Source organism: Pipistrellus hanaki (assembly GCF_964339955.1).
Source record: "Pipistrellus hanaki genome assembly, chromosome: 10".
NCBI classification, from domain to species: Eukaryota; Metazoa; Chordata; class Mammalia; order Chiroptera; family Vespertilionidae; genus Pipistrellus; species Pipistrellus hanaki.
Genome location: NC_140512.1, coordinates 63,376,917 through 63,392,883, shown reverse-complemented (window position 1 = coordinate 63,392,883; position 15,967 = coordinate 63,376,917). Strand labels below are relative to the sequence as shown.

Genomic DNA, 15,967 nt, shown 5'->3' with positions numbered 1-15,967 from the left:
AAATATCCTCAGGTGGGGATAAAAAAAAAAAATTAATGTGTTTGAGTCAATCAGTTGCCTGCAATCATAAGAGAATTTTGAAATTCAAGAGGCTATGTGTTTTATTTAGCTGAAACCAAAATATTATTTATCACTATTTAGCAAACATGCCATATGAGGAATACCCTCACAATACTCTATATTAAACCTGTAGTTGCTTTCAAAACTGGACTAGAAACATTATTCTACTTAATGCTTGTATTTTAGTTGAAGAGATTTCTTTTGTTCCAAGTAAAAATTCTAGCTCACAATAAAGGTTTTTTAATTTGAAAAATAAAACATTTAAGTTCTGCCTAAAAAAATGAACGCAATTTAAATCTGTGTAACGTTTTGAAAGTGTCAAGAAATTTGTTAAAATGGGCACTTTCACATTAACTTAAGTTTGTGGAAAAATATCTCACAAAAAATCACTGTATCATAATAATATGTATTTGAATAGCGTTCTTATATTTATGTTAGCAAATACAGGTTTAAAAGTGGGATTTTTCTTGACCATTGTTACTTTACACCAGTGTTTCCCAAGTGGGGGCTATGTGTTTCATCGGGGAGACCTTTCTGGCCATCACAGCGGAAGAGGTGCTGAGTCTCCTACAACGAGCAAGGTGGCTCCTTTCCCCACAACAACAACAACCACTATCCCCCAAGTGTCAACAGTTCACATCTGCTTTAAAACAGCACATTAAAAACAGTTTAGTCCTGTCAATTCCTCTCTGTTGCCAGAATCCACATGATCTCAGAGCTGCTTTCTGAAAATATACAAACATATTCTTGACCAAAAGTTAATAAAGGAATATTTTCTATAAATTTGACTTGGGATCCTTTTTCATTTTTTGCCCAAATGATTTTCCTCTGGCTTGTTTTGACACCATATGTGTTTTTCATGGGTGTCTTGCTGAAAGCATTACAATTAATTTTCTAAAGTACAAATTTTCTAGATGTAATTTACTTTCAGGATATTTTTCCTTACATGATATTCTTCTATTTTTCCCTTTTTTTGATTTAAATATTAGGAGGCTTTTGAAAATTTAATAATGTAGTCTTGATAGCTTTTAAATTTTAATTTTTTGCACTACAATATTACTGCTTTAGGTTCATTTCCTGTTGTGAGATTTTTATCATGAGATGAACTACCAATAAAAATTTTAGTTAACACTTTAGGAACAGCTTTTTGTCAAGTGCAATTAGTTTTTCTAGGATATTCGCTTATTTCAATTAGCCAATTTAAATTAGCCTGAAAACTTGTCTACTATTTTACGGTCAAATTTATTACTCTAAAACAATCTTATTTTACCATGTAAATATTAGGGGAAAAGATTATTTGCCTTCTTGAGTAGGCCCTGAACATTCCCGGTGGTAGGATGGAATTGACAGGCCTACTCCAACCATGAAGACAGAAGAGAAGCAGTCCAGAGATGGAAGTCGCTGATGACGCCTTATCTTAATAGCAGTCAGCAGCTGGGTATCACTGCAGGTTGCCTAGGACCAAACCAGAGAGGGTTGGACCTGCATTACCACCATTTGCCCATCATCCAGAACTGAAATATCATTGCTGACATGTACACATAAGGAACTGTTTGACATTGAAATTGGGTTTCAAAAGTGGTCCAGAAAGAAGCTCACTACAGACTGATTCATATGCCTTTCAGCATAACGATTACTGCTTGTCTCATTTTTTATTCTTATATTTCCAGTAGGACATGATCTCACTCATCTAGGGGAAATGGTGAACAACATAGACTGATGAATAAGAACAGACCCAGAGATAAAGAGCCATGGGTCAGACTGTTGGACCTCAAAGGGAGGGTGGGGATAAAAGGGAGAGATCAACCAAAGGACTTATGTGCACACATATGAGCCTAACCAGTGGTCAAGGACAATAGGGGGGTGGGGGCATCAGTGGGGGGGTTGAGGACAAATATGTGATACCTTAATCAATAAAGAAATTAATAAAATAAAATAAAAATAAAAACTTTTTTTTTTTTAAAAACATGAGTTTTGAACCAAATAAACAAATCAGATTTTCAAAAATGGAAAATAACTTTAGGCAAAATCTGAACACACTGAGTTCCAATCTGAGAAAAGCAAATACAAAGTCAAGATATACAATAATCTCCTACACAGGCACAATTTTGGAATGAGAATAAACCTCCACTTGGGACTCACTTCAAACTTTCCTGCATGCCTGGTACATAGCAGGTATTCATCAAGCACATCTGAGAGGGGGCGGAAGGAGAGGACCTATCCTGTATACCGTCCTCAGGAACATTTTATAAGAGAACGTGAAACCACGATAAGGGCCGCACTGGATTGTTAGCTGTCTCCCAGAGCCCTCCCTCCCCCACAGCACTAGCATGGACCCAGTGGCCAGAGCCCGTTCCCAGTCTCCTATGCAACAAGGTGTGTGCACCACTAAAGGTCTTATAGCGCACGTGTGTGCAGCGCTTAGGAGGAGCTCCTGGTCCTTCATTTCTCCTCCTGCCCCCTTTACCAGAGGTTGGCAGATGGAGGTGGCACTGACCCAGCTTCAAACTTGCAGATGAGATATTTCCTAAGGAGAACAGTCAGATAGAAGTAGCCCAGGCTGCTGCAGAACCTCTTGGCATAGAGCCGCCTCATGAGCAGAGGTCCCTCCTCCAGAATGGTATGTGAGAAATAAACTTCTTCCTTAAGCTACCATACTTTGGGTCTCTTTGTTGCAGCCACTTGTACAAGGCAATTCTATAATCTGATATTCCCTATGATATAAATGCATTCTGTCTGATATCTCCTGTGATATAAATGCATTCTAGCTGAAGAAATGTTAAACTGGCTAATTTTTCTTTAAAGTTTCAATGCATTATGTAGTCACTGTATAATGACTACTTGGACGAAGAATGGCCATGTCTACAATACTGTTAATTCTCAATTATCCAGTCTAAAAGAAAAAAGAAATCTAGAGCTGCCCAGCTGGTGTGGCTCAGTGGTAAAGCGTTCAGGACATGTGCCTGGGTTGTGGACTTGATCCCTAGTGTGGGATGTGCAGGAGGCAGCCAATCAATGATTCTCTCTCATCATAGCATGTTTCTGTATCTTCCTCCCTCTCCCTTCCTCTCTGACATCAATAAAAATATTTAAAGAAAAGAAATCTAGAGCTAATTGTCCAAACAATTCATTGTTTCAATTATATAAGAATTACATAAACTCATGCTAATAATAGCAGGCTGGACTGTGCAAAATGTAGGTTAAAATACAATTTTGACTAAAAATCTTATGATGATAGCATTTTCATATCCTTGCTCTTTTTTCTTTTTTCTTCTTCTTTTTAAAATATATTTTATTGATTTTACACAGAGAGGAATTGAGAGAGATAGAGAGTTAGAAACGTCGATGAGAGAGAAACATCGACCAGCTGCCTCTTGCACACCCCCCACTGGGGATGTGCCCACAACCAAGGTACATGCCCTTGACTGGAATCGAACCCGGGACCTTTCAGTCCGCAGGCCAATGCTCTATCCACTGAGCCAAACCGGTTTCGGCCCTTGCTCTTTTTCCCCCTCAACTAACATATTAATAAGAAATACTAGTATCAAGAGGGAAAAACAAGTGAAGGCCAGAAGATTCGACAAACAATAAGCATTGAATAAATGACTTCTGGATAAATTGTATATTCAAATTTTGAATAAGCAATTAAATTTAATTCAAAATACCGAGGGTCCACCGTGGACTTCGGAATGTGTAACTGCTTCTCCAAAGTACTTTCCTCCAGACGGCATTGGAACATACAGCTATTCAAAGCTTTACTCCTGCTTTGTGTCAATGAGGGAAATCATTGAGAAACATTTTTGATGCAATCAAATGAAAATTTAATTCAGTTAAGCAGCTTTAATGTAGTTCACATGTTCATTAACATTGCTCTTTTTAAACATAGCGCCCCCCCCCCAAAAAAAATTAATGACTTGAGTATTATATCTGCTATAAAATCAAGGATTTGTTTTACTGGAAATTTTTTTATTGATTTTATAGAGACAAAGGAGGGAGGGGGGAAGAGAGGGAGAGAGGATAGGGAGAGGGAGGGAGGAAGGGAGGGAGAGAGGGAGGGAGGGAAGAAGGAAAGGAGGGAGGGAGAGAGGAAGGGAGGGAGGGAGGGAGAGAGGGAGGGAGGGAGGGAGGGAGCCAGGGACATCAATGTGAAAGAGAAATATTGATGGGTTTCCTCCTAAACCTGCCCCGGCCATGGGTTGGCCTGGAACATTTACCAGGAATTGGACCCACCATTTCTTGGTGTATGTGAGGATGCTCCCACCACTGAGCCACAGGGGCCAGGACTGACTGAGAAATATTTTTATAAAAATTGTAAAAGTACATGTCAGGTCTGACCAGATAATTGAATCCATACCCCCTCCCCTGGGAACTGACCTTTAGGCCATTCACAACGGGCATTCCTCCTGCTACGGCCATTCTCTCTCCCCTCCGGAGCTTCCCAGAATCCGGACCTGCACAGAGAATTCCCTGCCCAGAAAAAGCCCCCCTAGAGTCCTTAAAAAAACCTCCGGCTCCCATCTTTGGGGCGGGAGCCATTTTGGGGCTCAGCCGTCTGTTTTCCAGATGACCTAGTAAACTCATAATTCTTCACCCCTTTTGGCCTCGTGTGTCCCTCCTTCGATGACCCTAACATTGTACCAAGATACACTCTGTAATTTCATCACACCTGTTAGGGTCGCCAAAAGAATTATGCATGAGGCCGAAAGTGGTAAAGAATTATGAATTTATTAAATAATCTGGAAGTCAGGTGGGCTGCCCCCAAATGCCATCAGCACCCAGGGACCTGGAGTGGAAGTTTTTAAGGGACTCTAGGCGGGCTTTTTTGGCAGGGAGTAGATCTGGATCCTGGGCTGGTCAGGAGAGGACAGTGCCTGCTCTTAGTAAATGGAATGTGATCTAAGCAAAAGAATGTCGGCTGTGAAATGATCTAAAGGTCTGTATCCCAGGGGAAAGGTTACTGATTCGCTTATTTGATCAGACCTAACAACACCCTCTTCCAAAAAATCACATTCATGGATTGAACTAAAATGTGTATTGCCATCAATTCAATGATACATGCCATTTTTATGATAATTTGAAAATCAAAAGCATCAAGATAACATGACTTGAAAAAAGTAAAATAGCTTGGTATAAAATGTCTTTTTCTATAATTCTCGCCCTGGCCAGGTGCTCACTTGGTTGGAGTGTCATCTCAGACACCAGGAGAATCATGCCTGAGCACTTACACAATGAAAGGCACAATGTTATGCTATCCATTTCTTTCCTGTTACTTTCTATCACAATTAGGGCATATATCGGTTACTTTTTTTAACACAACCTACTTAGACATGCAATTACCCGCGAATTTCACTGAAGGAAAGCAAGAGTAATACAAAGCACTTCGTGAAAATGAAACACTACATCTGATGGGGATGCAAAACCTTGACCTAAAATACCTCGGAAGGCTCTTCGCATCTCCAACATTCCTTGATTCTGTGAAAAACTGTCACTGTGGCGAGCCCTGACCCTAAGGAACTCTTGACCTCTACTTTTACATTTGGAAGGATTGCAATTAAGTTAGAAAGAGAAATACGTGTGGTTGCTAAGGTGATACATAAATGCACAGACACCACTAAACTCTTAGAGATTTGTGGGAGCAGTGGAAACTGACCTAGTGATGATGATGGTGATGCCTTTTACAGGTTAACAGAGAGCGACAGAAAAATAACCGAGGCAGCCCTGGCCCGTACGCCTCACCCAGGTGGCTGGGCCTTGTCCTGCGCACCGAAAGGCCACTGGTTCAATCGATGTGATGCTTCTCTCTCTCAAATCAGCTTTAAGAAAATCACATATTTGAAAAAAGAAGAAGAGAAAGAAAATACCTGAGGCAGAACTGGAACCTTCACATCCGTTGGGTCTCCAGAGACCATCTAGTGGCCTTCTAGGGATGGCGCCCTGTTCTCTCCTGGACGGAGGGTCATACATGTTAGGGATAGACTGCTTAGCATGTCTCCCACGGAGTCCATTCCAGAAACTATGCATTGGCCAGCAACGCAAACGCTCCGAATGTGGAGCAGGACGAACGCCTCTCATCACCAGCTGCCCACGTCCACTCGGCAAAGCCTGTCACTCCAGAAGCTGAAACGCGGGCTTGGGGATGAAATAACTACACTCCCGTCTTTCTCAGGCAATCGCCCTCTGTTATCGGAAGAGGAATAATCAATATCCCCAGTGTGTCAGTTTTCAGTTTGTAAAAATGTACCGAAGTCTTTTTCAGAAACTGTATCTCCCCTTATCACACAGCTGGGTTCTCGGCCTACCCACCTTCTCCATTATCACCTCTTCCCCAGCCCCCACGGTATTAGCGCCCAGTGGAGGCAACAACTGTTTGACATCCACAGATTTTTATATGTTAAAAGGAACTCCCTAAAGCCAAGTTTGAGGAAGTACTCCCTGGTGAAAAAAGATATCCACACTTCACATCTAATAAATAGACCCATCGTGGCAAAATGGCCCAGAGCCAGGGAATACCTGGCTACATACAAAGGACTAAGTGTAGGAGAGAGGGGGAAAAAAACGTAAGTTTGGCTCACAAACCAAAACCAGTGAAAGATTGGGAACAACCAATTAGAAAATTCCTCTTTGAGAAGGTTTAACAATAATTAAAAAAAAAAATAAAAAACTGTATTGAGGTATTTAAGAAATATGTTAGAATATAATGCTTCACAAGCTACTATAAAAATTTCAAAATTACTATGAGATCGGATGAAAAAGTAATAAAACCATTTAAAGATACACACACACACACACACACACACACACACATTTAGTTTTTAACTCTTCTGAGTTTCTGGAAAATAAGAAATAATGTATAATTGAAATAGGAAGAAGAAGGCTCTATTATCAGCAATATCTTTTACAAATGACCCTCTTAATTTTTCTTTACTGACCTCAGAATACATGTAGGATACCAAATTAGCAATATTCTGAAAACTTGTGTCTTTAACCAAATAAACATGTGAAACATAAAAGAACTGGAGAACCAAAAAGCACTTGATTTTCAAGTTTCCCATAACCTCAGGGTTTGGCTTTATGGGCTGATGCCTGGAGTGAGTGCACATTTTATCATGATGAAACATTTTACATCTACATGACTGAAGAATGAAGAAGAAGAGGCGTCACCGTTGGCCTCTGGAAAGAAGGACCGTCATGGCGGTGGGACCGGCGCTGGGAGGTCTTACCCGCAGGGCCTCGATGACGAGGTCTCTGGCCTCCAGCTCCCCCTCCATCACGCTGAGGAGCATCCGGAGCTCCGGTTTACTGAGGGTGTCCACGTCAAACTCTTTTTTCTGTAACACACATTTTTAAAAAATGATGAAAAAAACTATTTTTAGGAGCAACACACATGTCCCATGTATGCAGCCCCTTCAGAAGGAGCATGCTCTTTACTTTGCTACCCCTCCCCTACCCCCATACACAGGTCTACAGACACACGCATGGGACAGGTATGCAATGGATCATCTTTTATCCCAGGGGCTCAGTAAACTCCAGAAGCACTGGGGCCCGTTTGGCAGCAGACAAGCTATGCCCTGACCTCCAGAAAGGAGGGGTAGAAACCATTCACACCCACAGAGTGACTCTCTCCCTTAGGGAGAGCTACTTTCCCAGCCTGCTGCACATCCAGATTCAGGACATCTTCAAATGAAGACACACACTGAAAACCCCTGGAATCTGTAACAAAGCGGGCCCAGAGTATATTGGGGAGACACTGCAAGGACAGCCCAGAGAGCACCAGAAAACCTTCCTGGTTCTGATAAATCCCAGCGCATCCAATAACAACGGGTCATGTTTATAGAACGCTGCAGCAGAGGCCATCCGCTGGCAGCCTGCAGCCCAATCTGGCCCACAGGTGCGTGCTACTTGGGCCACAGAGTGTTTTATCTTTCTATTCAGCCAACATTCAAAACATCCTGAAGGCCCTGGCCGGTGGGACTGAGCGGTGACAGGGCTGGCCCGTGCACCGAAGGGTCTCCTCACATTTCTACGGCACCCAGTGGTTTCCAAAGTTTTCTCAAAGAACCAGATCTGTTCTGTTAGAAACCACCCTGTCTATGGATATCAGTTAAGAAAACCACAGCTCAGAGAAGTTGGACAATGTGCTCAGATCAGGCATCCAGGAAATGGTAGAGCTACAGCTAAGGGCCTCACTGGTCTACACACTTAGTGTCACACAGTGCAAACATTCTATCCATTTTATCCATGAGCTAATAAGAAGCGTTTCTACACCTGACCTTACACCATCCCTTCAACACAGAAGTAAACACGGAAAGCCCATAAATGATTCTAGGGGCATTCAAACAGGCATGATCAGAAACTGGTCACTTCTCAATTTCAAAGGAACCTTCAGGAATTATAATAATTTAAGGGGAAAGAAACCAGAAGGAAGACTTTAGGATTTTCCTCTAAAAATTGTTTCCTTTTGCGCATACATTAGACCAGTGGTTCCCAACCTTTTTGGGCCATGCCCCACCTAAGCATCTCTAAAATCCTGATGCCCCCCGTGACATATAATTCTTACTATTAAAAAAGTGAACTCCTGTCCACATGGAAGAAGCCTGAAAAGCCATTATCTTGGTCTAAACAAGCTTCCAAAGAACATGGCACCCATGAAAGAGAAAAATAAAAGAATGAAAGGACAGCTGAAGTACTGAGGAAGAAATCATTGAGAAATTGTTTTAAAAAAAAGTACGAAGTGCTATGAAAAAATAGCAAATAAAGTTTCAAAACATATAATAGAGAACTGAAGTGCATAAATATGTCACAATATATATATTTATATACTATACATGAGGCCCCTAGAACCGTGAGAAATGCAAAAAAATGTACTGATAATAACATAATCTCAGACTGGCCCCCTTAAATATCCAATTGCCCGCAGTGGGGCGTGTGTCCCATGTTGGGAATCACTGCATTAGGCAGAGCAGCTTGTTTGGAAAGACAGGTGCTAAGGATAAAATAGAAAAGAAAGAGCTGTAGTAAACCCAAAGCATGGGTAATTCTGGGAAACTTATCATAGAAGATTAACTTAGAGATGTTCCTTATATATAGTAAAATTTAATATGATAGGGCGCAAATTTGGCTCCCACTATATAGTGGTGTCACATAGGTCTTATAAGCCACTAGGGGCACAGTGCACAAAATTCGTGCATTGGAGGGGGGTTTCCCTCAGCCTAGCCTACACCCTCTCGCAATCCAGGACCCCTCGGGGGATGTCCACCTGCCAACTTAGGCCCCCTCCCCGGGGGGATCGAACCTAAGTGGCAATCAGACATGTTAGCGCTGAGAAGAGGCAGGAGAGGCTCCCACCACCACTGCTGCACTCACAGCTGTCAGCCCTGCTTGTGGCTGAGCGGCGCTCCCCCCGTGCGAGTGCACTGATCACCAGGGGGCAGTTCCAGCATTGAACGTCTCCCCCAGGATGGTCAGTGCACATCATAGTGACTGGCCATTCCGCCGTTGGGGTCAATTTGCATATTACCCTTTTATTATATAGGATAGTTCTCAAATTCAGACACACAAAGAATCACCTGGAGACCTTGTTAACACAGACTTCTTGGGCTCCACCCTTGGAGTTTCTGGTTATGTCTGAGGTGGGGCTCCGAATTTGCCTTTCTAACAAGTTCCTGCTGCTGGTCCAAGGACTACACTTGGAAAACCATTTCTACAACTTATCCCAACCTCTGTTTTCTCATCTTATATAACAGAAAACCTAAGATCTACCCCATAAAGTTCTGGTGAGGATTAAAAGGAACATAAGTATAAATAAAAGTGGGTGATTGTTATTAATAAAGGCAGATGATTATTATTAAAGCGGAGAGCACCAGGTGTTTTATGTATGGAGGAGTGGGATATTGGCTATAAACCTATTTCTTTGAAAATCCACCAGCATAAGTCCAAAAAACTAAGTTTATTGACTATAATGAAAGACAGACTCTTTTATCCTGGTTTTTCTCACTGAGATGGGAAAGTACCATAAGCTTCAATTCTTTTGTGCTTTAGAGCGGCAATTTTTAGTCGGTGTGCTATAGAAATTTTAAAACATGCAACACCTGACTATTTATTTGGAGGCACTGACCTCTTTTCCCTTGTCAAATGAAAAAAAAAAAAAAAATGACAACAGCCAATACAATAGCTGTCCAGAGTGAATGAATCAAAATTATACCTATTTTTAAATATATATATTTTATTGATTTTTTACAGAGAGGGAGAGGGACAGAGAGTTGGAAACATTGATGAGAGAGAAAAATCAATCAGCTGCCTCTTGCACACCTCCCACTGGGGATGTGCCCACAACCAAGGTACAGAATCAAACCTGGGATCTTTCAGTCTGCAGGCCAAAGCTCTACCCACTGAGCCAAACCGTTTAGGGCTACACCTATTTTTTGTCAAACAGGCAAAAGATATTTTTTGGGTGTGCTACAGAATTTTAGTAATTACTTTATGTGTGCCATGAGAAGAAATAGGTTGAAAATCACTGCTTTAGAGGGTGTTTATTAATGCTGGGGCTGGCAGTTCTAAACAATTTAATTACTTATATATTTTATTGCTCCTGTTCCCCCTAAGCTTCATAAGTAAAGCATTCCATTTTAGAAACTAATAAATTATGGATGGAGTCCCATTGGACCCTGCAAGAGGAGCAAAGTGGACTAGATCCTTCCCTCCGATGGCTCACCTGGGTTGAGGGAACGTGATGGCCAAATAGGCAGACCAGTTATGCATCTCCTCCCAGGGCCAGACTGCAAATACAACCAAATCGGGGAACATTCACCTGGAATTAACAACTGAGGTCCAGTTGAGGAGGAGACTTCTGTCAAGGAAGGACAGAAAACATCTGGAGACCACACCTCCACAACAGTTTGCACAATGTGGTCAGGAGTGGGCCATATCGTCAGCCAGCCTGAGAGGAGATTCCATCCACAATTCAGACAATAACATTCAAGACAGCACTGCAATAGGATAACCCGAATAACTTAAGCAAGGGGCCTTCCTAGAGCACCCAGATCAGGAGATCTAAGACACTACACCACTCGGTGCCACAAAACACCAACTCCATATGACCATCCCACAAAGTCTGGGATGCATAGAAACAATTACAAAAGGATAGCAAAAATGGGGAGACAAAGAAACAATCCCCAAATGACATGAAAGGAGGAATCGCCAGAAAAGGAACTAAATGAAAAGCAAGCAAGCAATCCGTCAGATAAAGAATTCAGAGTAATAATATTAACCTGTTAACCGAGCGGACCTATAAATACATCAAACGTAAACAATATCAGGAGCGGGTAGGACGTATGAATACGTCCTTGAAATATACGTTGCGCCCCGAGAGGGACGGTATATATTTTTTATAATCTTTTTTTTTTTTTTTTTTTTAGTATTTTATTGATTTTTTACAGAGAGGAAGGAAAGGGGAGGGATAGAGAATTAGAAATATCGATGAGATGAGAGAGAAACATCGATCAGCTGCCTCTTGCACACCCCCCACTGGGGATGTGCCGGCAACCAAGGTACATGCCCGTGACTGGAATCGAACCCGGGACCTTTAGATCTGAAGGCCGACACTCTATCTACTGAGCCAAACTGGTTTCGGCTATTTTTTGTAATCTTTATCATTGTTTGTAAAATTTATAATTTTTTAATTCGACGTGTCCATTTTTTTGTAGGTATTCTTTTCTATTTTTTTTTGTAATTTTGTATTTTCCTGTGTGCTTTATATATATAAACATATATATATATATATATATATATATATATATATTTCATTTATTTTTATTAAGTATAAATAAATAAAAAATATGAAATTACGTCCTCCGGGCGTGACGTACTGACAAGTCCTAGTGAAAGAGTACGCGCCCATTACAGGCTGTGTCATTAAAAAGGAAACTCCCGGTTAACAGGTTAAGGATGCTCAAACAATTCAATGAAAAGTACAAGCAACTAATCTACATTAAAAGAAAAAGATGTAAATCGACCATACCTTTGCGATATCCACCAGCCAATCAGGAGTGAGTATGCAAATTAACCCAACAAAGATGGAGGGTTAATTTGCATACACAGGCACTGAGCAGCTGCGGGCAGGAAGCAGGCATCCTGCACCACCCCAGCTGCTCTGGGCCCCTGGGCAGCATGGGAATGCAGAAAGGTGGCTCCAGGCCAGAGCAAAGGCTGTACCAGCAGCCAGGGGAAAGAAGGTCCATTCTTTCATGAATCTTTGTGCACTGGGGGGCCTCTAGTGAGATTTATAAGATACTTAATGAGAATACTAAGAACTTTTTAAGAGCTATACCAACATGAAAAGAGAGACTGAATCAAATGAAAAACAATGAATTATAATAGAAATGAGAAACAAAGTAGCTGAAATGAAGAATGACACTGCTGAAATGAAGAACACCTTGGAAGGATTCAACCACAGATTAGAAGAAGCTGAAGACCTAATTAGTGAATTAGAAGAAAAGCTAGAAAAAACACCCATTCAGAGCAGCAAATGGAAAAACAAAAATTTAAAAAGTAGGAGGAGAGTTTAAGGGAGCTTTGGGATAACATGAAACATAATAATATTCGCATCCTAGGGAACCAAAAGGAGAATATAAGATAGGAGTAGAGAGGCAGCTTGAAGAAATAATGACAGAAAACTTCCCTGACTTAGGGAAAGAGAAAGTCACTCAAGTTTAGGAAACACAGAGAGTCTTAGCCAAGATGAACCCCAGAAGACCCACACCTAGGCACATAATAATTAAAAAGGCAAACATTAAAGACAAAGGAAGAATTTAAAGGCTGCAAGAGAGAGACAGTAAGTTACCTACAAGGGAGCTCCCATTAGATTGTCAGGTAATATCACAATAAAAAAACCTTCAGGCCAGAAGAGAGTGGCATGAAGTACACAAAGTAATGAAAACCAAGGGACTGAACTCAAGACAACTCTAGCCAGCAAGGCTATCATTCAAAATTGAAGGTGAAATAAAGAGCTTCACAGACAAAAAAAAAAAAAAAAAAAGTTAAAAGAGTTTATTACTACCAAACCAGCAGTCCAGCAGTGTAAGAAACGCTCAAGGGACTGGTGTAAGACGAAGAAATAGAGAGAAAAAGAAGAAGAGAGGCATAAAGAGTGGGAATGAAAACACATAAGTACCTATAAATAACAACCTTAAATGTAAATAACTTAAATGCTCCAATCAAAAGACAAAGAGTAGCTGAAAGGATAAGAAACCATGACCCACATATATACTGTCTACAAGAAATTCACCTCAGAACAAAATACTCTTACAGAATGAAAGGGAAGGGAATGGAAAAATTTTTCCAGACAAATGGAAATTTAAAAAAAAGCTAGGATAGTAATACTCATCTCTGACAAAATAGACTTCAAAGTGAAGGCCATAACAAGAGACAATGAAGGCCACTTCATAATACTAAAGTGACTGATAGCCCTAACCGGTTTGGCTCAATGGACAGAGCATCAGCTTGTGGACTCAAGGGTCCCAGTTTCCATTCCGGTCAAGGACAACTTCCTTGGTTGTGGGCACATCCCCAGAGGGGGGTGTGCAGGAGGCAGCTGATCGATGTTTCTCTCTCATCAATGTTTCTAACTCTCTATCCCTTTCAGTTCCTCTCTGTTAAAAAAATTTTTTTTCAATAAAAAATATTAAAAAAAAAAAGTAAAGTGACTGATATAACAAGAGGATATAACTCTGATAAATATATATGCACTCAATATAGGAGCATCCAAATATATACAAAAAACCTTCTGGACAATTTTAAGAGGGAGATTGACAGCAATACAAACACAGTAGGGGACTTTAATACCCACTGACATCACTGGATACACCTTCTAGACAAAAATAATAACAACAAGGAAATAGTGATCCTAAAAAACACACTAGATCAGACAAAATTAATTGACATTTACAGCACATTTCACCACAAAACTGCAGAATATACATTCTTCTCAAGTGTACAAGGGACATTTTCAAAGACAGGCCACACGTTAGAACACAAACTAAGTCGTTACAAGTTCAATAAGACTGAAATCATATCAAGCATCTTATCAGATCACAATGGCATAAAGTTAGAAATCAATTACAATAAAAACATTCAAATTCATGGAGGCTAAAAAGCATGTTATTAAACAGTGAATGGGTTACCAAAGAGATCAAGAAATAAATTTTAAAAATCCTGGAAATAAATGAAAATGAACACACAAAAACACAGAATCTCTGGGACAGAGGAAATGCAGTCCTGAGAGAGAAGTTCATAGCACTCCAGGCCTACCTCAAAAAACAAAACGTTTAATGTTGTCTAACCCTTCAACTTAAAGAATTAGAAAGAGAACAACAAGAAAAGTGCACAGTAGAAGGATATAATAAGATCAGAGCAGAAATAAATGACATAGAAACAAACAAAAATACAAAAGATCAATAAAGCCAAAAGCTGGTTCTTTGGAAAAATAAACAAGATTGATGAACCTCTAGCCATATTCACCAGGAAACAAATAGAAAGGATTCGAATAAACAAAATAAAAAGAAACAAAGTAATACAAAATACAGAAGTACAAAGGATGGTTAAAAAAAATACTATTGTATTAAGAAATATATTCCAACAAGATGGACGAAATGGATATATTCCTAGAAAAATACAATCTTCCAAAACTCAAGCAGGAAGAATAAAAAACCATAATAGGCCCATAACTACTGATGAAATTGAAGCAGTAATAAAAACTCCCACCAAACAAAAACCCTGATCCAGATGGGTGCACAGGGGAGTTTTACCGAACATTCAAAGAAAAACTAATACCTATTCGCCTCAAACTATTAAAAAAAAAAAAAAAAAAAAATCCAAGAGGAGAAAACAGTTCCAACCTCTTTTTATGAGGCCAGCATTATCCTAACACAAAAAACAGATAAAAACACTCCTGTGAAAAAAAATTATAGAACTATGATGAACATAGATGCTAAAATCCTCAACAAAATATTAGCAAATCGAATCCAGCAATACATTTAAAAAGTCATACACCATGACCAAGTGGGATTTATTCCAGGGATGCAAGAATGGCACAATATTTGCAAATCAACAAATGTGATACACCATATTAAAAAAAAACAAAAAAACTGGAAGACAAAAATCTCATGATCATATCAATTGATACAGAAAAAAGCATTTGACACAATCCAATACCATTTTGACATTTTTGTTAAAAACTCTTAACAAAGAGGAAATAGAGGGTCATACCTCAACATAATAAAAGCCATACATGACACATCTACAGCCAACATGTTAATCAATGGGCAAAAACAAAAACCATTTCCACTAAGAAAAGGAAAAAGACAGGCGTGTCTGCATTCATTACTATTACTCAACATAATACTGGAAGTCCTAGCCACAGCAATCAGACAAGAAGAAGAAATACAAGGCATACATACTGGAAAGGAGGGAGTAAAACTCTCTTTATTCACAGATAACACAATATTTGTAAATAGGAAACCCTAAAAACTCCATCAAAAGTGACTAGATTTAATAATGAATTTTAAAAGTGAAAGAATATACTATGTTCAAGGATTGGTAAAGTGTCTGTACTACCCAAAGTGATCTATAGTTTCACTGGAATCACTATGAAAAAACCAACAGTATATTTCACAGATCTCAAACATTCCAAAAATTTACAAGGAACCAAATACACACACACACAGCCACAGTAATCTTGAGAAAGAAGAACAAAGACGAAGGAATCACAAAACCAGATATCATTATACTACAAAGCCACTGTACTCAAAACAGCCTGGTACTGGCGTAAGAACAGGCATATAGATAAATGAAAAGAACAGAGATCCCATAAATTGACCCAAGCCATTACATTCAATTAATATTTCACAAAAAA

At 39.9% G+C, this 15,967-nt stretch overlaps 1 protein-coding gene across 1 annotated transcript in view; it reads right to left on the bottom strand.

Annotated features, from left to right (window-relative positions):
- The window catches only part of CTTNBP2 (cortactin binding protein 2), a 140,600-nt gene that overhangs the window by 110,997 nt on the left and 13,636 nt on the right, over positions 1 to 15,967 (bottom strand). The window contains 1 exon segment of the mRNA XM_084896443.1: positions 7,281 to 7,388. Coding sequence (XP_084752569.1) covers positions 7,281 to 7,388 — 108 coding nt within the window.